General features: G+C 40.6%; 1 protein-coding gene and 3 long non-coding RNA genes across 4 annotated transcripts in view; 1 reads left to right on the top strand and 3 right to left on the bottom strand.

Annotated features, from left to right (window-relative positions):
* The window catches only part of LOC148645222 (uncharacterized), a 229465-nt gene that overhangs the window by 116819 nt on the left and 87149 nt on the right, over nt 1-25497 (top strand). The gene's annotated exons all lie outside the window — the stretch shown is intronic.
* The window catches only part of LOC148645227 (uncharacterized), a 197263-nt gene that overhangs the window by 114201 nt on the left and 57565 nt on the right, over nt 1-25497 (bottom strand). The gene's annotated exons all lie outside the window — the stretch shown is intronic.
* On the bottom strand, nt 401-3249 carry LOC148645232 (uncharacterized). The gene is made up of 2 exons (XR_015928326.1): nt 1212-3249; nt 401-682 (listed from the first exon to the last, which is right to left on the bottom strand). It is a non-coding gene; the product is annotated as an uncharacterized LOC148645232 (long non-coding RNA).
* Nucleotides 4424-25497, bottom strand: part of LOC148645231 (arf-GAP with dual PH domain-containing protein 1) — a 45578-nt gene continuing 24504 nt past the window's right edge. The window contains exons 5-11 of the mRNA XM_088612456.1: nt 15768-15880; nt 13730-13876; nt 8154-8237; nt 7155-7217; nt 6786-6857; nt 5816-6044; nt 4424-5594 (exon numbers count right to left, since the gene is read on the bottom strand). Of these exons, the coding sequence (XP_088468582.1) occupies nt 5566-5594; nt 5816-6044; nt 6786-6857; nt 7155-7217; nt 8154-8237; nt 13730-13876; nt 15768-15880 (737 nt within the window). The 3' untranslated portion in view covers nt 4424-5565. The remainder of the gene's footprint in view (nt 5595-5815; nt 6045-6785; nt 6858-7154; nt 7218-8153; nt 8238-13729; nt 13877-15767; nt 15881-25497) is intronic.

Raw genomic sequence — 25497 nt, 5'->3', positions numbered from 1 at the left:
AGCTTTCTAAGTCCACACCCCAGAAGACCTGCCTCCCTGCAGGGACCAAAGCCACCACCAACCTGCCATCCTCTCCTGCCGGGAGCGAGTGGGCCTGGCTAGAGCTGCGGTCAATCAGCCAGCCCCCGCCTACCCCTCTCCAATGAGGGGGGGTGGGCGAGGCTCGGCTTGATTGCTACCACACCCCGAGAAAAACCCCAGATACTAAGTTTTTTGGCGGGAAAATCTGGACACGCTTAAAAAGGGGGTAGCCTTTGACCTTTTTAAGTCAAAAAGCGATAGGGGGTCCCCTTGCGGCCACAAACTGTTAGCAAAATGTCTCCGCCAAAAAACTCACCAACACCGGGTTTTTTCAGGGCCAAGGGGTACAGAACTCTGCACAAGAAATCAAAGAACAAAATCAAGGTTCAATCAACCATTTATTGAGCGAAAATGGCATACAAAACAAAACATTACAATACGTCGGATGCACAAGCTTAGAAGTGAAAATCAACATGCATTTCAATTACAAAGTGTCAAAGCACGGCTACATTAATGCCTATGCTTTTACAAGTCTACAAAGTACAAAAACATTTGAATGCAACTACATGGAAAGACACAGAAACACACAGCACGTTACTGTTTCTCCAAGGCATCTGTCGAGGCAGTGACCGGAATGAAGACTGGAACTTCGTTACATTTTCTGCAAAAAAAAAAACAGAAATCAGTATTAGCTGTGCTTTCTCTTACAGCGTATCGGAATTATCCCAGCTAAATTATCCTAGAGCTCCTCTTTTGACTGACACGTTCAGAAGATTAAACAGTTTAAAAAGATTTACAGCTGGAATAAAGCGATTAGTCTGGCGCAACAGAAAATGTTAAATTTAAAGTGAGAATATGGAGAAGACAACATAGCTACAGTGTTATCAATTAGCATATTCTTTGTCTGAATCAACTTGAATTAAATATTAATGTTAACCATATCTTTATAGGATCCGTTGCTTTAATTGTTGTGACGGAATTTTGTGAAGCCAAAACTGAATCTGTATTATGCGCATCGAAAAGCTAAAGTGATCGCTTTCGAAGCTTTAGCAGAAAATGATTTCTATAAACAGCAGACCTAGAGTATTGTCGGGTCAAAACCACTTCTGCCCTAGAGAAATCTAGTGTTGCCTGTTTGAGTCTTCTTATCACAAGGTGCACTTCAAATTTATAAAAAGGTTTATACTTACATCGATAAGTCCAGCCGCTGAGCCAAGCATTTCATGTCCGAAGACACTAAACTGGAAACACAAGAACACAAGTATTTAGACGATCAAGTTTAAGATAATTTAAACCAAAGTTTCTTAGAAACAAACCGCGTTTTTACCAGGGTAAATGTATTTCAAGAAGACGCGTGAAGACATGAATAAAATGTTTTTAGTTACGTTTATACCCCCATTATTTAGTGCGAATCATTCCCTTCCCGAAGACACTAAACTGAATACAAAAAAAGCAGAATTTATCATTTAAAGAACTATGAAACTAAAAATATTAGTTGCAAGCGAAATTTTTACCACGAATATAAGAGCATAATCACATAACAAACTCTGGAAATTAATGAAAAACCCTTACAATTCTAGACAGGCTTCTTTCGGCGTTTGGATAAACGCACACGCTTAATTTTGTGAACAAAGACTTACATTAAAATTTTATTTAGCTCCCAACGGAAATACGTGTTTTAAACCTTTTGTCTGTGAGGTTTAGCCTACATAGTTACACGAGTTAAATTTTATCTACATTCAAACAAAGGAAAAATAAAAAATAATCATAAAAGACGCGGAACAAACTCACTCAGCTCCGCTCTCTCCAGCAGAACCTGGCGCACAGGTGCGCGGGGCGTGGCCTGCGAGAGCTGTCATTCGAGTGGGCGTGGCTACAGACTGACGGTGCAGGCAGCTTTTTTTCTTGGCTCCACCCGAAAACGTGGAAAAAAATCGAGCAAGCATGTATACAAAAACCCCTTATGAGTTACAAATTCAATATCCTTTTTCCCATGGTCATCTGAGTTACCACAGCGCATTTAATCCCTGTTAGCATTCGAGAGCCACAGGAATGTGAATGAAAGAATTTAGCAATATGTAGAGCTGAGTCTAAAATTCTTTGCACTTACTGTTTTATAACTTGATTTATCTTAACGCTGCATCTAGAAGTCAGATTTTTCACGTGTAACCTTTTATCAAACATCATCACTCAATTTACTACCTTCGTACATCATGCTGCTGATGTGCTGATTCAAGAAGTTACAAGAACATTATAAGGTTCAATTGAGAAGACAGTTTTTGATCCATGCAGCCCTTTTGGTTACTGGTATCAGTTTGATTCGATGATCTCATGCAGCCATTGCTTGAAAGTAGACAGGCTGTTGGTCTCAACAAGGCGAGTTACACCCTGGACGGGATGCCAGTCTATCACAGGGCACACACAGATTTTCCCAGAAGCCAATGAACCTACAGTACCAGCATGTCTTTGGACTGCGGGAGGAAACACCCAGAGGAAACCCACACAAAAATGGGGAGAACATACTGTATGAAGTCCACGCAGATACTGTAGCACCCCAGGAACTGGACACAGGGTCCCTAGCAGTGTTAACTACTGCACCAGCATGCCGCCAGTCTGTAATAATCTGATACATTAACAGTATGATTACTGTAAAAGGCAGTAATGTTCTAAGAATGACAGAAAAGCATTAAACAAGGTCAAGCATTGAAGCAGTTACAAATCTGTCCAAAAGATCTGGTTGAGTTCAGTTGTATTATTGAAAACAAAAAGCATGTTCTCATTAGTTTTTGCCATTTTTATTACTCATTTTCTGAAATAACGAGGACAATTTTGTGTCTTTTTGGCAACACGGCCTTCAGTATGAACATTCATAAAAGGTACAAGGAACTGATAACTATCGTAACAACGAGAACTTGCTGAGGAGAATTTCTACAAAGCTGATTGCAGAGTGAGGGGTGTGTCCCGTGAGAACTACAAATGTCATAACCTTTCACATAGCAGCTTCTGAGATTCGTGATCCCAATCAGTTTAAAAAACCCCCAGAAAAGTCAGTTATCGCAATCAGTTCTTGCTGCCCGTCTATAAAACACACGCACTGACAAAATATCGCCTGCAGTGTTCTTTTAAAGTCAATTGAAACATCTAAGATTTTTTTAGAAGACAGCATTTGCATTCTGCAAATGTGTTGGTTTTGTTTCATATTTTCAGTCCGCAGATGCAAAATCAATTTGGTTTGAGAACTCTCACTGTATTATTTTAGTAGGTTACTGGATAACATTTTTCTGAAATAGAATCAAATCAGGAATTAAATGGCACACTTATGAGCAAGCATGTCCCTCTTGGAGCATGTCTGGCTGGAATGCCTGTATGCAGGTCCAGTGACAGGAATTGGATGTGGCACATGACCGTTTCAGCTTGAGTTTGAAAACAGTGATTTACTGCTGAGTCAGTAGCAACTGTGCTTGTGAAAGCTCCTTTTATAGATTTGATTTGATCAGAGAAACAGACAAATAAGATGTTAGGTTGGTTGAATTTTGTTAGAGAGAAACATGATTCTAGTCCCAATTTGCCCACTGGAAGGCAAAGCCAGGATCAAGTGGAAAGAAAAATGCCAACCTAGGAGCTGAACTGTGTGTACTTCAGCTGAGTAAATAAAACGTATAGAATACTGTAGCTGATGGTTTGTTTAGAAATTAAAAAAACAGGCCTTATGTATGCTTAAGTTTACCCAGGCTGTTTCTGAAGTACCTGAAGTGCTTGTTTGTTTTGTTAATGGCTACCAAATCAATAGTAGTTTCCAATCACCAGAAGGCCACACTTACAAGCTTTGCCTGTGCAACCTGCAACAAATTGAATCAACACTAGAATCAAATATAAACTCTCATTCCCAAGATGACTAAACATGGGGAACAGATTATCCAAGGCAGACAAATTAATTTGTAATATTGTACTAAAGTGTTTCATTCAACTGCATGATTAAACTATCCTCACCCGCCTGTTTGTATATACTGTATGTTGCTTTCCAGTTCTTCGGCATTAGTCTATATATGGCTGTGTAAAGACTATAAACTATAAAGTTTTCCATTTTACTTTATATTTAAAAAGATATTCTTGAAATGAGAGAAAATTTATTTTTTTTGCATCCAAAGTGGCTTGAAAAATACTGAAAATCACAACTCACTTCATCAAGATTTCAGTCCTACCATCTTCAGATGATCTCAGTGTTTGTATACTTGCATCATCTTGTGCAATTAGATGCATCTTATGTGAGGACAGCTGTCCACCACGGACAGCTCACCCAAAGTGTTTCCTGAAGTGTTACAAAAATGGACTGCTAACTGTGGAAACCTGGTGAATTTCATCCACAAGCTGTTGCAACATTCTCAATATTTTAAAAACATCCTTAAATTCTACTTAGAGATTTAATTTGCTCCCTTTCAACTGAAAAGCAAAATCATATAATCATATATTTCATTCATACTTACACATCCTTCATATGTATAAATACAGATGCTGGATTTTTCATCTTTTTAAAGCAAACCTAAAAACCTTAACATATTTCAATAAATAACAAAATTGGCAAACAGTTTTCAAGGAACAACAGGATTAATTTGTTTCACAGCTTATGACAATAGGTTATAATTTCAAGGTTATGACATCTCAGTCCACTCTCTTTAAATGGGTTCCTGCCTTTCAATTCTGGGATACAAAACTTTCTACTTTACATTGACATCTGGAGAAGAAAGAAAGACATTAGCAGAAACATTTCCATTATGCTCCTCTGTGAAATACCTTATGACTTCTAATGATTATGTAGAAAGCAACGCTTTGGAAATGGTGGGAAATAAACAGCTTTCACAGTGATTCATCTGAAGATCCATAATTTTAAAGAAGCTATAGAGACTGTTTATGCAAATGACATTTGCTGTTTAAACTAAAATACAGTAGGTGGTAGAGAAGTTGCACATGTCAGAGCTGTAGAAAAGGTATTCCAAGTCAGTTATAAAGCCAACTGCTGTGCAGTGGGGGTTTGCTCATTAAGACCAATAAAAGAATATCCCACCATTTAAATGGCTGAGCAAAAGAAATTTTTGTATCTAAAGTTGACAGCACTGGTCAAAACCTCGACCTGCAGGATAACGCGCCCCAGTGTTACCACTATAAACATTTCTATGCTTTTAGGCATATGTAATTATATTGAATTACTTGTTACAATCACTTTTCAAGTCACATCAATATTATTAGACAACATTCATTAAAGGCTACAGTTCACCACAACAATGATGGAGGTACAGCACATCACAGAGGCACAAACTAGCAGGGCATCTTATCCCTGTTCCCGATGCTCAGTTTGTTGATACCATCCCCTTTTTTCTCCAACGAATTCTCTTTTGCTTTAGGTGTCAGACAGATTCAAGTCAAGTCATTTTTGGAAAAGACAATTCACCGCAAACGTCTTTATTTGCCATGAAGGATGAGCAAACCGCTGTGTCTTTTCCGGCTGGCCTGTCGCCAGTCTTCTGGTCTTGACTGGATGAGTCCCCCTTACGGTTTGTGTTTGAAATGAGCCTCCACTGGAAAAAGAAGAACAGGGTGGCGAAGATCAGTAAACCCTGGGTATAACAGAGTTCACAGTAATGGATGTCAGATTCAACAGACAAAATCTGCAAAGGGGGAATTATGTCTGCAAAATGAGAAATACCAGACTATACCCGCAAAAACGAAAGCGAAAAACAGCTGGTGTCTGTACAAGCAGGCATGAGCATCAGTCGGCTCCGGAATGGAGGAATCATACCTGCGTACTCCTGTGGCAACATTGGCCTGTGGAGGACTTTCTCAAAAGCAGCTATCCACTCCTGCTGGTCCTGTTCAGTCTCACATGTGAAGAGAAATTTTCTCTCTGGAGTGACTATAGTGATGCCATACTGCCAGTGATATCCCTGGGTAGACGTTGGGAGACCAGACAGCACTGTGTAATTGTTTTCCTTGCTTCCAATAAATACTTCTCCACGGGCATAGGCATCCTGGAAGGGACAGGATATGGGTTACCAGAGCAGAATTATAAACTCTTGGCCACCACAGACTAGTTATCTCTACGTTAATGTTTCTGGTTCCTCCTGCTTGCAACTCCCAAAGGCAGATTAGATGAGACCCTGTTTTCCCGGTCTCTATTTCTACTGAAAATCAAAGATCAGGCACGTTTGCCTGCACCTGTCTCTGGAGTGGGTCAGACAACTGGGACTTTGACCCGGAAGTGCTATGAAATATGTTCTGCTTGGCAGGATATTTTCTAGCTTTTAGTCTCCGTGCCCTGTGGAAATGAACGAGCGCCTCATTCTCTGAAAGTACATCGTTTTAAATGACCGTGTCAGAGACACAGTGATGTTCTGGAAAGGGGATGTCGTTTTCGCAGTCGTTCTGAAACGCTAGCATTCTTAGAAATGAAAAAAAGAGTGCGTATGCCAATGATTATGTAGAAGATGTCTAGACAGGCTTCTACAGCGGAAACACGATTACAGTATGTATCGAGGAGCGATCAATTATAAAGTTTATTGTAGTGGCCCCCAGCTAGGGTTGAAAGACTTAAATAGACTGTTCATCAGTAGACATAACAATGAAAAACACAATTGAATGTATCTTGATGTAATGGATAGTCCTGATAAAAGTGGAAATAAAAGATGTTGTTTTTTTAAACTTGTATTCTCATACTCCATTCTTATTAAATATATAATTGGTATATATAACTTTTTTACCAGGTGACTCACCAGCGGGTCTTTGAAATACATTAGTCTTCTGTCATCCATGGTGAACCATCTTCTCTTAAAGCCTTCTGTGTGCTGGAAGGAAACGCACAATTACCCAGCCATTTGCTTTCAGATTTTACTTTCAGTTGCTTTCGGGCTAGCCCTTGCGCCGAGTGACTGGGTGGGTGAGTGGGTGAGAAACTGCAGTCAGTTATTAGAACGCAATCATCGGGAATAATACAAAAAATAAATTTCTTCATGTGCAATTCGGGTACTCAATTGTACTCCGCTTTTTCACAATACTGAGATATTAGGGTTAAAAAATATTCCTGCATCATCCCAAAAAATGTATTGGTGTTAATCTGAGAATGGTTTTTAATTGGAACAAACCTTTGGACCAGTTTTCTCCATGTAGCCCTCTTTCAGATAGTTCCGGGTAAGTTTTGGCACCAACTAGGAAGAAAAATATACAGTACAATCAAAATTGGCGCAGCACAATAATGTGGCAGTGAGTGCTGTAGTCTCCCAGATGCTTTGTGTGTTGAGCTTGCATGTTTATCCCATGTTTGCAAAGGGATTTCTCAATGTGTGCTGGTTTCCTGTCACACTCCAAAAATGCTATTGTCTGTGTGTCCTTCCAGGGAGCAGTGACACCTTATTCACTGTGTTTACAGGACAGGCTGCAATCCTCACCAGGATACTACGTCTGCTAATGGATGGATATTCCAGTTTACAAGTACGGTGTGACAGGAGCACAGACATTCAAAACCCTGAAAGAAAAATGTGATCAGCCCTAATGGCAACAAGCCTGTTGTTTGGATGCAGATTCTCTGCCACCCTTCAGCGATGAAGCCTGATGAGGCTGAGAGATCACTAATCAATTAGAAACCCCTCCTCATTCACAAAAAATCCTGTCTGTTTCCTTTTACTAATAAGGGTTAATGAAAACGGAGATGATTATATGACATCACTTTATACATAGGGTAAAACAACTAAGATGCTGTATTATTTGAATCAGACTAGTCTTTTCTACTGGTAAAATCTGTACTGAATACTTTCTTTTAACTTTGCATTTCACTGTGGTCTAGATAAAGATAAAGCGTAGAGCAGTCGTACATTGAGCATTCAGAACAAAACAGTGCTGTTGGCTGTAGAACTTCCCGAATCATCCTTGCGTGTATCTACACAAGAGCAACGCTAGATGGCAAACGTGAGCAGAAGCAGATGACTCGATCCATCCAAATAACAGGTATTAAAGAAAAACATGCCGCTGAACAGCTGCCTTTGCTCAGTTATAGCAAAACGTTTATCTTTAGTTCTAATTTCAGTTCAATTAAAAAAATCTGAAACAGGAACAACAAAACTCAGACATCTGGCACATATACTCACATCTGCGTCGTTAGCTCCCGGAAAAGCCACCTGTAAGTAGTGGAATCTTGCAGCTCTGATGGCATTAAACCAGTCAGTAATTTCCTAGGAAGGACAAAATACATCTGTGAGTCAGGGGATTGCTACAATTTCTGGAAACCAGGAAACTGTGAGCAATGACAAAGGCAAAAAAAGTTAATTTCATTGCTGTTTACTCCCACCTTGCTTGCCAGCCCCTGAAAATAAAATAATAAAGATGCAAATCTAGTAAGAGTGAGACAGACCACGCATGCATATCTAAACCAATTGCATTGCTGTAAAATGCTTTCAAAAACGACCTCAGCGTTCTGTTCTTTAGATACAAGTCGAAACTAAAATGTCATACTCTTACTCTACAAACTTTCAGAGGTTTGTGTGCTACGTGAGAATCCTTTTGAGCAAAACACAAGCAAATCCATCATGCTTCACTGACTCCAGCACTATCTCCTAAATCAATAAAGGCCAGTAGCGCCCTCTACTGCTGAAGCCGAATACCACCGGAGCAGGAAGGTATGCCATTTCCTCACTTCTGTAGGTGTTGCTATTGGATATTCTTCTGAACCTACATTTTTAAAGATCCGACAACATTATGAAGAAAAAGAAAATAGCAACAAGTACAATGACCATGCTAAATACAAGCTAGATTTCACATCAGCAAGACTGTATGATTTGTGCTCTTGTGGACCACATTTCGGGGCCACATCTGATAAACTGTTGTGGGAGCCAGTTCACCGGGCCTGTGATCTGATTCTAGCTGCTGCAGGAAACCAAACGTGCAAATAAAAAAAAAAGGCTGAATGACTTCCCCTCCTTTGTAACCTCTGTTAAGTGTCATGATCTTTCTCTGCTTCCCCTGGTAGAAAGCAGAAGTACAGTACGACAAACCTACTCTTATATATAACATTTCTTATTTTAGCGTTTACAGTTGAGCAGTACTGCGGCGCGGCGCTGGGGCCCCGGGTTATATCTCTGGGGTGCTGTCTGTGTGGAGTTTGCATGTTCTGCCCATGTTTGCAATGGATTCCTTCCACATTCTGAAGACACAATGGTAGGTTAATTAGCTTCTGGGAAAACTGGCCCTGGTGTGAGTGTCTGTGCCCTGCAATGGACTAGCATCCCCTCCAGGGTGTAACCTGCCTTCTGCCCATAGGTTGATGAGACAGACTCCAGCTCCCCCAAGACTCTGTATTGGATACACCGGTGTGAAAATATATATTTTTGAATTACTCTGAGCATGACGCCAAGACACAGACATCAACAGTATGGTATAACGATTCTCCATCTTCAGTTGCCCTTGTGAAAAACATTCCTTGCTACAGCCTGAAGGCGCCTTTTTCGTAGAGTTAGTAATTGTCTCTGGTGAAAGCTTTAGTGCTGGATCACTTTTGGATTTACTCTGCTGTTGAACTTTTGAAAGTCCTGCGTTTTTTGGTCTCCTGATCAGACTTCTAAAGAATGCCCATTACATTTGCTGTCATGGCACCAGGTGTCTACCAGAGGTTAGGGCAGAAAACATACAGTACATACACTGTATTCCTCCAACAATATTAAAGCGCATGCAGTACATACTGGTTCTCTTACCCTTTACACACGTGTCATCAAACCACCAGATGAACTAATAACAGCGACACTCATTTTTAATTAAACACATTGAATGAACCACGAGGTGGAGGTTACAAACCTGCTCATCAGTTTTGCTGTGCATGTGAAACCACTACCTCGTCCCCACACGGTTCAGGGGTAGAGAGACTGGAGCTGTGCTGCTGATCAGGAAGTTAAGCTTTGAACGGTGGGGGTCCCTAATCCTGGTCTTGGAGGGCTGGTGTCTCTGCAAGTTTCCAGTGCAGCTGGGCTCAATCAGCTCATTTTTTGGTTTGTTTGCAGCAACAGTTCTCTAAACGGTTTCTACTTGGAACAGACCTGGAAAACCCACAAACACCTGCCCTGCAGGATCAAAACTGGGATCCTGCCTCAAAGGATGGGAACTTGGGTTTAAAAATGGTTAAAAATATTAAAGCTTAATTACTTCCTATTCACATGAGTTCCTCTGCCCGAACTGTTTTTTTTTATATTCCATAGTTCCTTTCCGAGCGCAAAATGCACACCCTGATTTCCATTACTTGTCACAGATTCACAAAAGAATCTTGTTAAGTCAATACAATGTGGAATTTCAACATATTTTTCCTCTTTTGGCACTTCTGAATTTGTTTTCATCAAAAAGACTCACATTCCTACACTGCAAGAATGTCTTGCCCAAATGTTTGCTGCATTGTTTCTGTGATCGTGATCAGGAGGTAGCATACAGCCCTGACACACACGAGCTTTAGCTTCAGAACTGCTCTGCATGTTATTAATATTCCTAACCTACTGTATACCAGTCTTTTATAAAAGTGTTTTTTGATGATGGGCCAGATTTTAAATAGAACACCATTCACAATTGATCATCTCCATAGAGCTGAAATTAAAGCTCCTATCCTACACTGTCAGGCTGAAGGACCTGAATCATTTAAGACTGGAACAGAGAGCACTACAAGGAGACCTGATAGAAGTATTCAAAATTCTCAGAACGAACTGAAATACAATTCAGAGGGAAAAAAATGGAATGTGTGTGAAAGTGCATTTAAAAGCAAGAACAGGAGACATGTCTTTACACAAAGGGGTTGAGGGAGTGAGGAACAAGCTACCAAGCCATGTGGTCGAAGGTGATACCCTGGCTTCTCTCTAGGAGCAGCTGGATGAAGATCATTGGATGAATTATCTACCAACTACCAGATGGTCAGGCTGGGAAAAATGGGCTCTTGTTGGTAACCTTTTCTATGCTCTTATATTTTATGGCACTTGGGATATGACCCCATTGACCTGGCTAGATTCTACACACCTGGCCTTTCTAAAACTCATCTTTAATTCTTTTTTTAAAACTTTTTATTTAACCATGAAATGATTTACAAATACAACATATACAAAGTAAAATAATTCACAACTTTCGTCTTTACTTTTTTGCTTATATTATTTTTTATATAATGAACTATTTACAACTAGAGATATGATCAGCAAAAACACAACAAATAACCAACAGTCTGGACAAAACACAGTTTCATCCTCTTTCACAGAACAAAAGCAGGTCTCGATGGGGCCACAAACCCAATCCAGGCTTGCCAGCATTTGCAAAACCTTTCAGCTTGTAACCTTAGAGAAAATGTGATCTTTTCCATTATATAAATCTCCTTCAAAACACTGATCCAGTGTTCCGGTGCATTAACAAGGACATTAAATCTTAAGAACTTGCTGTGAACGCATTACTTAACCACTGAGGAACACTCTGCAGTCTCATCCCCTTTAAGTGGATGAAAACCTCAGCTTGGAGGCTTGCTCTATACAGGCTGTGCCACACTGCAGTCCTGTCCTGCACAGGTGCATAAAAACTGTATTTGCAAGATCACACTGTGCAGGCTACGCCACCTGCTGGACATTTCCTGCTGTGCAGGGAGGATTATGGATTGCACCCAGGCCAGCATACAGTACACTCTACATTCAAATCACAAAAAAAAAAATTCTATTCATAGAAACCAGGAATCACATTGTAGGAAGAAAGACTTCTGCACTGAAGTCATTAATACCAGCATCCTGAATACACAGTAAAAACATAGAACACAAGTCAATGGAGAGCAACAAGTTCAATCTACTGTAGTTAAAGTAAGCACTGTATGCAGTCATAGTAATCACATAGAAAATAACCGCCTCAGAGGAAGTTCAAAGAAGAGTAATCAGACTCTATCCAAGATTTAAAGGCAGATTTAATTGAATCCATTCGGATCTAGTAAATGATGGGTTGGGGGTAGATTTGATTAAGTCTTATAAACAATTTCTGAGAATAAAAGATCGCCCAAACCGATCCTTCTAACTAATTCTGTGCTTTTAAAAAAAGGTTTTACATACTTTGGAGTATAATATATTCAGGGAGCGGGATTATTTTAGAATCCATTTTCTATCCAGTATTTTACTAATTGAAAGAGCTGCAAAATAACCAGTACATGCTACAATTAATGCAGGAAAAGAAAAGCACACAAAAAGGACAAGTAAAATTAAATTCGATATTTAATCGTATTTATAAAAAGAAGACAAGCAAATCTAAATTAGACTGCAGTGGAGAAGGCGCTGTCTCCCATTGTGTGGAGCCTGGTCTTCTGCAGAATGATCAGCAGATCTCTGGTTAAGAGCTGGACGACGCTCATCAAAGAACCCATCCAAATCATCCTCTAGATCATGTGGAGCTAGACTGTGCAGAGCCTAATGAGTGATCTTGGGAACCATAAAATAGAGGACAGCAAATGTGCAAATATAATTCATTTAAAATATTAAAACAGAAAGAAAGCATGCTTTCTTAATAATTTGAAGGCAATGCAGTATTAAACTGTTGAGAAGCACACTGCAGTCCTGTCTTGTTTAGGTGCATAAAAAGCGGCAGTTGCACGATCACTATGTACAGACTACGCCACCTGCTGGCCGTTCCCTGCAGTGCAGGGAGGATGGTGGGTCTTGCCCAGGCTCTTGCAAAATTGCAAAACGCTCAGAACTATACACAGAAACCACAAATCACACTGTGAGAAAAAAAATAGACTTCTACAGTTTGCATTTATTTTTGTGGAGAGAGGAGATGAAACGGGGTGGGGTCAAAATATACCGAAAGCTCAGTTTATGTACTTAAATGACATATTCGGACTTCTGCTGTAAATGCTACTTAGACTCATTGGACATTACAATCTGGAGAGCTACATGTGCTGTGACCCCAAATCAATCCACACTAACTCCTGGCACAAATTGATTTCTACCCCCTGATTTAGAAATCAGAGTTTAACGTACCAACAATCATAAACCGTAGTCCTGGTATGTGACCATGGCTCTCTATATTAGTCAGAGGCGTCTTGCTTATGCCTAATGGAAACTCTCCACAAAGTTATCAACTAACAGATAGTGAACGGGATAAGGTTTTCACTTCAATCTGGGTCCTACTACTGTTCCTGTCCCTTTGTGACATCTCCCTATACGCAGTTCCTAATGGTAACAACCCAGCCGGGACTATGAATCAGGAAGAGGGTCAGATTATCTCAAATAAAGGTTAACTGGACCAATTTAACCCTCCGGCAAACAGGTGTATAGTTGCCGATAGTTTATGGAGACCCACAGAACCTGGTGGATTTCTGCCCTTGAGGTCTGGACATCAGAAGCCTCTGAAGAACCTCTAGACCAGGAACCTTCAGGTCTGGTCCTGGAGAGCCCCAGTCCTACAGAGATAGTAGTTCACCATTACATTTTCGATTTCTAAAGATCTAGAAAAATTCCATTGTGATCAATCGAACAGGTGATTTGTTAAATGCAGTCATTCGAACATCATTTAGGATTCTTCAGCCCCCAAGGGCCAGTGGTTTCAGCAATAGCTAACAGGTGTAACCAATTTAAATCTGTGACCTATAAGACTCACTGGAGTGGGGCTCTTCCGAGACCCTGCTCTGGTTTCATTTAAAACAATCATACAGGCACGTTCACGGTGCTCATCTTACCTTTCCATCTTCATGGTAAACAAATATATTCCTAGTGCTGTTGTCCTTCAGGTAGGTGATCTGCAGGCCATTAGGGTTTCCTATTTTTGAGGGCTGAAACGTCGCATTCAGAGTTTCAATCTTCATGATGGCCTTTGGTTCTCTTGCCTGCACGCGAGACATGAAAAACTCAGGACAGTTAGACGTAAAAGGTTAAGGTTTACGCCCTTATTCTTCAGAGCCTGAACATGTTAAATTAAGGTGGTTTAGCAGTACCGACTTCTACAGATTAACTTAACTGACACTGCTAAAAAGACTACATATGCCAAGCATCTCATCTGTTTCTAGTGCTCAGACATTAAAGAATAAGAAATGAGATATAATGAAAAAAATAATCCTCTGTCCTTGTTGATCTAATGTGGATGCACAAGAACTGCTTCAAGCCTATTTAAGGCCAGGAAATGCAATTTTCAACCTCAGCTACCTACACTACATAGCCCTACAAATATACTCTGATCTTTAGGGATCATAAGTATTGGGGAGCATTGTGTGCGACTGCTCCAGCAATTAGCGGTAACATTACTAGAAAATATCATTTACATTTCGATCACTCAAAATTGTAAACCAGTGTCTCTAGCTGAGGAATCATTCCAGGTACTTGAATGTTACTTTTCTCGGCCTTTAAAAAGTAAATGAACTAAAATGGTTAAAGTGATAGTCCTAGGGAGATGTAGACTGTGCCCCTTTTGTCTGCTGTTTATCCCTATTTTCTCTACAGGTGTATTGCAGGTGTTGTATATCAGTTCAGAATCGCTAGGTCTGAGGAGAGGGTGGAGTGCACAAGCACAGTGAAGCCTTCTGCTTCTCCGCACACGGTGAACAGCAGGACCTCCTTGTCAGGCAGGGTGTGGGGTCTGATCTCCCTGATGACACAGCAGACAGGGCTCCCCGCACTTGGCCCTGCCCCTTCCTGCCACCACTCAGCCAGTCTTCCTGCGGCACACTGGCCTGAACTGGAATAGGCCAACTCGGAGGCAGCTGGGCCCATCTTATTCTGTGCAGTCGAGGCTTTCTCAGGACATGGCACTGGGTCAAGAACGGCTCCTACAGTACAGTTCAGCACAAGGCTCTTTCCAGTAAAATATCCCAATTCATCTTGACAGGGGACAGCAGTAACTGACAGAGAGCAAGATCTGACATGCCCCTTTAACTAAATTGCTTTTTCACTTACAGAGCTTAATAAAAAGTATATTTACGATTTAAATTATTGCGGGTGTACCATGCCACACTGTGGATGATGAAGGTTCTTGTAGTCACCAGACAAACAAAGAGGACTTAAATAACTTGTCTTGTTACTGAAAAGCTTCAAAGTTGTAGTCATGGCCTAGTGTTGTTCATGCTGTGTCTTGACGTCAGAGGTATACTACTGTACCAGTCCAAATGACTTTTATGTTCAAAAGGTATTGTGATATGCTTTGCAGTTAGCACTATACAGACAACATAATATTATTAGCACATCATGAACACCAGCCTGCCTTCTTTTTTCTGCTGCCTGTGGTTTCCTGTTTTTATCACTTAAAATCTCATGATATTTTAAACTAAGCATGCTTATTCTTCATGCGTCTGAAGACGCACAATAGCTTGTTTGGCACAGTATTGAACCCTGATAATTTGGTCTGATCTCTTTTTTAGACCTTTTAGACCCTCAGAGAGAGTTACAGAAATAGCCTTCATATAATATTCTTGTTTTAGGTTCCTCACAGGTTCACTTCATTGGAGCGCCAGGCAAGGTGGTAAAATAAATCACCTCGGTTTCTAATTTCAGAGCCCACACTGGTAGTTTTTTTTTTCATGTCATTTTTCAGAACTACGGTGGAAATTGCTTTTCGAATAGAGACTGGCGCACAGCCCTGCGGAACAATTAAACTGCATCAGTCTGCTGGTAGATAAATCTGCCATCTTTGGGGGATTTCTACCAATGACTTGTGCTAAAAAGGTGAAACAAGGATAAACTGCCATTATGGAAACTGCTCTGACACTGTACAATTTGCATACTTACATCATGTTTGTTGAAGTACTTCAAGGCTCCCTCGCGCTCAGACAGAATAAATTTTCTGCTTAAAAACTGTCCATTGTCTCTCCCTCGTTTCCATAGAAACCCTTCTCTGTATCCTGCAAGGAAATTAACAGCAGGGTTCAATTTAAATACACATGCATAACAAGAAAAAACAGAGCACATTCACTGAGCAAAAAAAAAATATTTAGATCTTGGATAAAGGGGCATCTCAATTTACATTACAACATTACATTTTAATTTTAAAAAAGACGTTTTAATCTATAATCTGTTCCCAGTGGACATTCATCCATCGTAAATGTTAGCCCTGAAGGTGCAGTAGTATATTTTTACGTTGATGAAGTGACATAACATTGGAGTTAACTTAAAGGCGTAGACTATAAAACAAATTATATCCCACCTGTCTGCATGTTAAAAGTGAACTACAGTGCTGAGAATAAATCTTGTCTTCTATTTTTGGATCCACACCAAGTACTTCATGAATTAAAAAAAAGTTGCACAGCACAGTACGCAATTAATTATAATAATAACATCCTCTCAAATCTGTGCACACGCCTGCCTCCTTTGGCAGGGATGAGCTCTCTCCAGTAAAAGGAAATGAATAATTCACCCCAGATTATCTCACCGATCGATACCCTCTGAGAAACTAAATCAATTCTGAAATCAATCTCCTCCCTGGCTAAACCCTCCGACCACCACTTTTTGCTTCAAATATTTGCTTGAATTTGATTTTTGCCTACCTGCAATGTCACTCAGAACAGGTTCATTGCAGAAATACCAACCCGTATAAAGTTGTATTACCCTGCAGCTCTCTCACAATATTTTCTCGGCCCCGTCAGGTTAATAATGCCTACATGACTTTAGGAGGTGAGGGTCATGGGAAAACCTGTTTCATAAGTGCTTGACAAAGTTCTCACCACAGCTGATGTGGTTTCTCACATTCTAGTCAGCTTTCAGGAGCAAGCGTGAAGTCAGAAGAGGAGAGTCCATTTTGAAGCTGGTTGACTTTTGTTCATTTCAGGTTCTGAGAGAAAATACAGCCTCAGAGACACATCCTGTGCTAATTCAGATAAGGAAGCCTGAAATTAGCACCTTTATCTGAATGATCTGTAGAAGCAGGGCATTCCCACTATGCAGAATCAGTTTGTCAAGTTTTCTGCCATTACTTTTTTGTTATCTCTTGCACATTTTGTGTTACTGTCCAAATAGGCCTAACACACCAGCCTATAAAATTCTGATTTTCAACGTAAAAGTATACTAATTCTGATATACTTCTGAGGAAGTATATACAGATGAATTTGTACTAATTAACTTGCTGGCTTTCATTAATTTTTTGATCATCAAGTCAATGCATGATTGGATGTATTGTTGGCTTTCTGGGAATTTTCTGAAAGTCATGCATGATTTTATAATATGGGACCACAACATAAACAGAATTGCAGCTGTGGCCTCAGTATGGAATTGTATTTTTCACAAATTAAGAAATGTCAGAATCTTATATGGCCTTTCTCAATCATGTCTGTGAGATTTTTCAGGTGGGTATAGGCGTCAGCATGCGTAGGCTGCAAAGGAACAAGTAATGGGTTTATTCCATGCTGAAAAAAAGAAGAAAGAGAACACAACGTTTCGGCCATGGAGCCTTCTTCAGGTGTGAGAGAGACAAGGCAGTAGGCAAAGGTAATGTAGCGGGAGAACAAAGGCTGGGAGAGAGGAGGAGCGAGAGGCGGGAGCAGGGGACAGAAAGAGAGGCCAATCAAGAGGTGTGAGTGCGATGTCTGTGAGATGTTTACATGATGATAATAATGAAATTGCAATGGTATTATAAAAAAAATAACCCAATCTATATTTACGATGATGAAATGTACCAACAAATATATTCAGTCCTGAACATCCAGCGTGGGGGTGTGCTGCGTGTGATGTGTCAGGAGGTGAGAGGCTGGAAGGCGGGCTGGTTGATGCTGGAGGGCAGAGTCTATCTCCAGTTCCTCATTCTCATTTGCAGTCATGGGGTTTGTGAGCTGAGATAATGAGCCATTACAAAAATCAGGTTCTTACAGTACAAATTCCAATAGGCTTTTCTTGTGAATTGGTTTGAACAGAAGCATAACAAAAGTTTATTGAAGCTGATGTAACACTGTTGCTGTGTACATCGTTCAATAAAATAAGCTCTCCAGCATTTTACAGTTTCCCATTTTCTTTTCTAAACTGACCTCTGGTCTTTAATAGCTTTAGACCACACAGAAGTGCTCTCGAATAATTTTAAGGTATCTTTTAGAAATTTTAGGAACATTCTTTCACCCTCGAAGCTACAAGAGATTAACCTGGACTCTTTCCACAAGTATGTTGTCAAGGCTTAGACAACTTCATTAATATTTCATAAGGCCAGCCATTATAAAGGGAGTGAGATCACTTAGTGGTATTGATGACAGACACAAAAGCCATTGTCTATTTGTCCTAAGGAATACAGTCTCATGCCTCTGGCCCACACAGATTTACATTACCTATATGTCAATGAGTTGTTCACCATATTTCATGAGGGGCAAACCCTTCAGCCTTCAAGAAGAAAAAAATCAATCAACAATTAAAAATTCAAGGCGTTACTGTCTGGTAAGATAATGAGGCATGTACAAGTATGCAGGGGTCTCCGTTTACTTCTTTTGAGGTTTGTTTGTCTTTGGTGCTTTTAAAACACTCATTCTCCACTTTGGGTGCCTGTTGTCATAAAGTTATGGTAAATTCAATTCAATAAGTTGATTGTCTTCAGCAAATCGTCAAGGTGAAACTGGTATCAGTTAAGCTGATATCAAAGCCAATCTAGGTGAGATGGCACTTTCAAGTCTGATGTAATGTTCATGAGTTTAAGGCAGCCTGCAAATGATTAGCCAGCAAAAGCCATAAACCTGGGGAGGACAGTATCCAATCTTTTCTGTTGAGATATTGTCACTCTTTAGATACAGACACATGCAGACTCCTCTACAGACAGTGGACGCCATTGCTACCTGCTTCAGCTTGTCATTAATCAAGTAATGATGGAAGTGGTTGAGCTGTCTTGCCATCCATCACAAGAAAACGTCAAAGTTGTCCATGCTGTGAGCTCCGAGAGCCTGATTTATTGTAAACAGCCCTTCCTGTTTTAAAACACTAATATATGTAATTTAGCTTTGTGGAATGCATTTCCATTACATGCTTGAGCTTAGCACAGTCATTTTGAATTTTGGTTCCAGAGAATCAGCATCTTTTTATTCTCCTCTCAGCTGAGCTGAGTGACCTAATTGGATTATTTGCTTATTATTATTAGCTTACATTCTCCAGGTGTCGTCAAGATTGCCTAGCTAATATTTTTAAGCAGCACTGTGCCTCTCCAGAATCGTTTGACACTGCATTGTTTAAAGTTTTTTTTCAAGAAACCTTACAAATGTGGCACAGCATGAAACACACGTCTAAACACTGATAAAAGTTAAAAAGTTATGAACCTAATAATTTGATGTTGACTGCACAATGTACAGTATGGGTGTCATTGTGGTGCAGCAGTAGGCATTGCTGTCTCCCGGTACTGGAGTACCGGCTTCAATTCCTGGTGCTGTCTGTGTGGAGTTTGTATGATCTCCTTACGATCATGTGGGTTTCCTCCAGATGCTCTGGTTTCCTTCTACAGCCCTACCATACTGATACTTGGCTTCTGTGAAGACTGGCCTTGGTGGGAGTCTGTGCATGTCTGCATGCGTGTCTGTCTGCCCTGCAATAGACTGACACCCCATCCAGGATGTACCCCATCTTATGCCTACTGCTTGCTGGGATAGGATCCCCCCCCCAACAACAATGAATTGGATAAGTGGATTAGAAATTGTAAATGGAGGTGCAAAATATTTAAACACACAAAATCGAACAATGAACAAAAAAAAAAGGATTGCACAAAACATCCCGCATGTGGCATTTATGGCAAGGTTTGCGAGCGAGATCCCTCTTCTCAGCTCACTCCATCACAACTGTCGGACGAAGGCTCCACCTCCCCTTCCTGCACTGCCTTGAATCAGCTTCTGTTGGGAAACTGGGCCGAGGGCCAGCAGGCAGGCCAAGTGGTTGTGCAGCCCGGCGCACTGCTGTCACAGGCTGACACCACCACCCAGAGCTCTCCCAGCACCCACGCACAGCCACTGCCAGATGCTGAGAATCCAATTAATCTACAAGCTTGCTGGCTGCACAGCGGTCAGATCCATCACCCATTTTCTAACCACTTCTCTAGGACGTACCCTGCCTTACCCTGGGACAGGCTCTGGCTCTCCCCTGACCCTGAACTGGATGAAGCCGGTGCAAAATGGATGGGTAGATGGCAGACGGCAAGCTAGTTCAGCAACGAAAGTAACTTTCCCTGACCGCTGGTACAGGAAACATGGTATTCCCAGTGTGAATGGCAATATGATGGTCATCAACATCGGAACGGAGATGTAGTTTTATTATAGAGGCACACTGACGTTTCAGTAAGTGATCATGTATTCAGATTCTGGCTATAGCTTGATGCTGAATGTTTCCTCTGACTTCCAAACCTACAAAAAGTCGGATTTTTGAAGGAATCAACTTAGGGAATTAATCAGCAAATATTTACCATATTGTGTCGGGAAATACTTTCCCCTCCAATGCTGAAGCGACAGGTTTAGACATGTACTTTACACATACTGCTAATAGCACCTGAAGAGAAAGTTTTTTTTTTAACAGGAAGCCGAAAAACACGTATTGTGATGCGTACTTTGACATTTTGCATTCTTGCGCATAAACAGTACAGGATTGATATGCTTTGCTTACAGATCAGCCTTGAGAAAAGCACCTTTCCAAAACAAAATGGCTGAATGAGATATTTGGATGAACTGCTATTGTACAGTACATACCAAACAAGCAAAATGATCCAAATGGTCTCTTCCTTATGTTCTTACAATAGGTTTTTTTTTTAAATATACAAATATAATAAAATGAACCGCTTACGTTTCATGCACTAAAAGAATGCCATAGAGGGGCTAACAAACGTTCAAGGGCAATTGCTACCAACGTGCCTCCTTGTGTCACCTCAGAAAAAGACTTGATTGTCCATTTAAGTTATTAACCAGCTCAGTTATACATTAAGAGAAGGATTCCATTGTATTCCTCCTCCTGCCGACACAGTACCAAACTTTCCACTGCAAAGGCTTGAAAATAAATCTGTTTCAGAAGAAAACAAAGCACATTTACACTCTGAAAAGCAGATGATCTGGCGTCAACCCCAACTTGGCACCACGTTCCCCATGATGACCTGTAATTCACACTGGGCCACAGCCCCCCACACTGCTGCCCTTCATAATGTGATTATAATCAAACACTGTGAAAGTGGCTTTGGAGGGAAAAAAAATAACCACCGGCTTGACTGTTAAATTTTTATTAGTAACTGTAAACGTTACAAAATACTATCAATATCAAATTCCCTGGGGTCTACTGACAGCAGAATTAGTTCCCAGAAACACTCCAGAATCTCCTTCTCATTTAATAATGATGTCATCAGGAACCGGACACTATTTCTAGAGCAGGCTCTGCTTGTCTCATCCATAATAAATAAATGGCATGCAGGCAGCTGCACTGTTACAGCAAACAATTTCATCCCAAGGTGCACAGAGTGCCATTGTTTCTTGTATTCGATTTTAAGGGTTGCTGTCAGCGATAAACATCACAGCTTTGCGCATTTCCACCTAGTGTAAGATTAATTTATTTTAAAGTTGAGCCCACTATTACACTTTCATGCAGAAATAATGTTTAGTGCTTGTGTACACAGTCCATACATAAACAATGTATTTTGTAATGTAGTGTATTACTGATATATATACAGTATAAATAATTTATAGTGATATATTTCACATACACACATCCTTCTGATTTTTATTACAGTGAATATACATTCTTGCTTATTCCTAGTAAGGATAACCAGAAACCAATTTAATCAGGCCATTATTTCTTAACTGTGAACTATCACTTTAAACTCCAGCAATTCGTGTCCATCCTTGAGCAGAATGTGCCGTTTTCACACTATTGTTTCATTACTTATCAGTCTAATGTTTTCAAATTTCCTTAAGACTGACCAGTTCTTGCTTTTTTCAGTAAATGAGCCACTGTTCGTAAAAATAATCTACAGTGAAGGAAAACTCACAGTTATACCATCTGTTTCTTTTATGCGGTAAGGAAACAAATTCGTCTGTCCCTTTCGGAATGAACTTGGAACGGCATGTGGCTGAGAAGGCCCGTTTGGGAAATAAAGTGTGTTTTTCTAACCCTCCTTTGGACAGCCCTCTCTTCATTTAGAGCCTCGCTATCCCAGAATAATCACCCGTTCCTCAAACGGCAGCACACGGTCCATTACAAAAGAAAGTTGTCTTTCAGGAGGAAAGCAGTGACATTCACCAAGATGATTTTCTACACCTTCAGCCACAACATGATGCTGTGACAAACCCGTTTTTTAAGGGTTTTGCGGGGGAGATGAACCGCAGGGAACAAAGAACAACAAAGTGCTATTTGTTCACTAAATTAGTTTTATTGCCAGGCTGGGAGGGACCGATTGCAGAAAGTCTCCCCACCAATTGAGGAACACTATAAATATTGATAACTCTGGCCCATCACTGGCATTGCATTCCAGTCAATGTGAATCTTATAAACAGCCAAAGGCCATCTCAGTCAGATTCCATCATTTTGATGATCTACCTCAGAGCCATTCGCGCTAAAACTGCCGGGAACGCCATTCTTCAGATGAAAAGGTCACTAGCAAAGCACAAACTGTGGAAAATCCCTTGTTGTTCTAATACATTTGATTCTGCTTATTTTATTTATTTATTTTTTTCAAAACCAGGGGGTTTTAACTGTTGGTGCAGTCCAAAGACAATTTAATTGACAACGACTGATAAAAGCAAGTGTCCATTTCATTTGCTCAGTAGTTCAAAGTGCTCAGACATTGAAAAGCTTTGCTAAAATGTTATTTATATCTGTCAGGTTTCCTAATGCCAGAACATCATGTTTTTTTTTTTAATGTCAGCTACTGCATCTGGTGCTGTGCCCCAGTTTTGTCTCTCACTGTCCAAAGACCTACCGGTAGGTTAATTGGCTTCCTGGGAAATTGTCTCTGGTGTGAGCATGTGTGTCTGTGTGTGCCCTGCAGCGGAGTGGCATCTTGTCTCGGCGGTACCCTGCCCTGTGCCTGTTGCTTGCTGGGAAAGGCCCTGGCTCCCCTGAGGCCCTGAACTGGATGAGGTGGGTAGACAATGGATGGATTCACCCGTGCTGTTTTGTGTCAACAAGGAGTAAATGCGTCCAATATTTTTGTATAAATAGTCTGCCTTGTTTATGAAATAGAAATTAAATTATTTAATACCTATTCTTTCTACCACTCAAAATAGCAGCCGATGCCTGCGCACATGAGCCACATTGAATTCTCACATTCCGACAACACTTTTCATCCCAAAAGGTTTAAGAACCTCTTCAAGCAGCAAGAACAACATCTGGAATCTGTTCATTTAACTTTTGTTTCCCGCAAGCCTCAAAGGAGACTAGCAAGCTTTACGCATTCTTGTGTCTGCAGTCTCGACACCCCAGGCTAATTGAAAATGTAATTTCTTTATTGACATGAAGGAAATTCATTTTTTGGACATTACTTTTTAAAATGGGGAAAAAAAAACATGGACTCAAACTCAAATGCCACAAAAGCACACATGGTGAGGTAACTATTTTGGAAGTGAATTGATCTGACATTCAGATTTTTTACATTTCTTTCACCGATATTTAATTGATCCTTTTAAGATGAGCTATTAGGTTAGGGTCAAGACATTTGTAGGCTGAAGATGTGCAAGAGGGAAGCAGCAAAATTAAGTTAACCTCCATTGATCAAAACTGCCTGCTCCATGGTCCTGAAGATAACTCAATAGAAGGAGCTCAATGCATTATTGGATCATCCATCAGCACTGCGTGGTCAGGAAGATGCAAATCGACTGTTTGTTAATTGTCCAAAAAAACACCATTTGAAGTTTTGTCTGAAAAAACATTGATAAGGCACAACTATTCAAAAGCACAACATTTGTAATGTAAGCACAAGGAAAAAAAGCTTACTGACTGTTCCAGATCAAAGCTGTCTTATTTTTCCCCTAATTTCTGCTTAACATCTGTGACTAGCTATAATGAAAGTCTAAGGACCCTGCAGCTGGACACTGCTCTTAGTTTTTTTGTATTTATTGGTTGTTTCATGCAGCCCAATGACTATTAACCCTGGGGCACATAATGTTTAAACAAACATGTGTACAGTAGGACTTGTCAGGGTCTGCCCTTAAAGTGTATTGTGAATATCTCCGGTTTATCGGTGCTTAAATACTAAAACATATTTATATGTATTTGAGAAGTCTGCTAAGCGTACTGTGCTATTAGGTCAGTATCTTTATTCCACAGCAGATTTCATTTTAAGTAATATCAAACAAATGCATATTCTGGAGCACAATGATATAACTATTAACAAAGCCCTCTGTCTTCCTAGTATTAGATCTTAACGTGACACTTATGGACTTATGGGGTCTTAAGGTTACCCCAGTTTACAAGGAAACAGTGCACACTTCAGATGGCACAATTATTCTTCCCATTAGTAATTAGAGAGTCCTAAATCCTTCTATGGCTAATAAGTACTGTCTGAGGAAGACCCTGTCGAGTCCCAACACCCCTTTTCATTCTGCAGCTGGTGATGCTTTTATTACACACGACACCAGCGTCAGACATCCACTTCATTTTCCCTTTGCTCTTGAAAGGTCTTGTAATCCAACTCAATTTGCAAGAGTCAATTTTCAGTTACCGTGTTTCCCCCTGGGCTTTCCCGGTTTGTCCATTGTGAAACTTTTTGGATACCGCAGAAAAATAAAAGAACTAACGTCTCAGTCTACAATGGAAGACAACCTCTCAATACTGAATAAAGGCTTCTGTAACATGGCGAATGAACTACCGCTGAATAAAAAAGGTCCATGTCCACCTGTCTATAAATTCTCAAAGTTATGGATGGTTTTGGGTGGCGTGAAGGCATGGCATAGAGGTTAGCACTCGCCTCACACCACTGGAGCCCCAAGTTCAATTCTGGAACAGGGGTGCTATCTGCACGGAGTCTGTATGTTCCCCCCCGTTCACATGGGTTTCCTCTGATTTCCTCCCACTGGACACACTGGTAGGTTGACTGGCTTTCGGGAAAACTGGCCCTGGTGTGAGTGTTTGCATGCCTGTGTTTGTGTCTGTGTCTGTCTGCCCAGTGATGGACTGGCATATCCCGCCTCACGCCCCTTATCTTCCTGTGGCTCCCCTGCAACCCTTTGCTGGATCGAGTTCTTTGCAAATGAATGAATGAAAGACTTGCCTTCAAAAGACAGTATGCTCTCCAAGGCTAAGAAAGGTTGGAAAAAAGGGATAAACAGACACTAGTACCTGCCAGAATCTGGTTTTGTACCCTAATCTCCAAAGTCAAACCCACAGAGAGCACAAGAGAGCAGGACAATGCCTGACAGGCATCTCTTAGGAGGGAGCCTTCCCTGACCTCCCACGCTACAGCTGACTGCCTTTTGAGGTTTGGGCTTGAAACAAACCTAAACACTAAACCTTCAATCAGTCTGTTACAGTGCCAGAAACACTACTCTACAAAATGTGAAGTTAAGCACTCAGTGTAAGCAGTCACTGTACAGAAACACAT

Source organism: Lepisosteus platostomus, chromosome 19, assembly GCF_059453375.1.
Source record: "Lepisosteus platostomus isolate fLepPlt1 chromosome 19, fLepPlt1.hap1, whole genome shotgun sequence".
NCBI classification, from domain to species: domain Eukaryota; kingdom Metazoa; phylum Chordata; class Actinopteri; order Semionotiformes; family Lepisosteidae; genus Lepisosteus; species Lepisosteus platostomus.
This window is presented reverse-complemented; position numbering and strand designations above follow the sequence as displayed.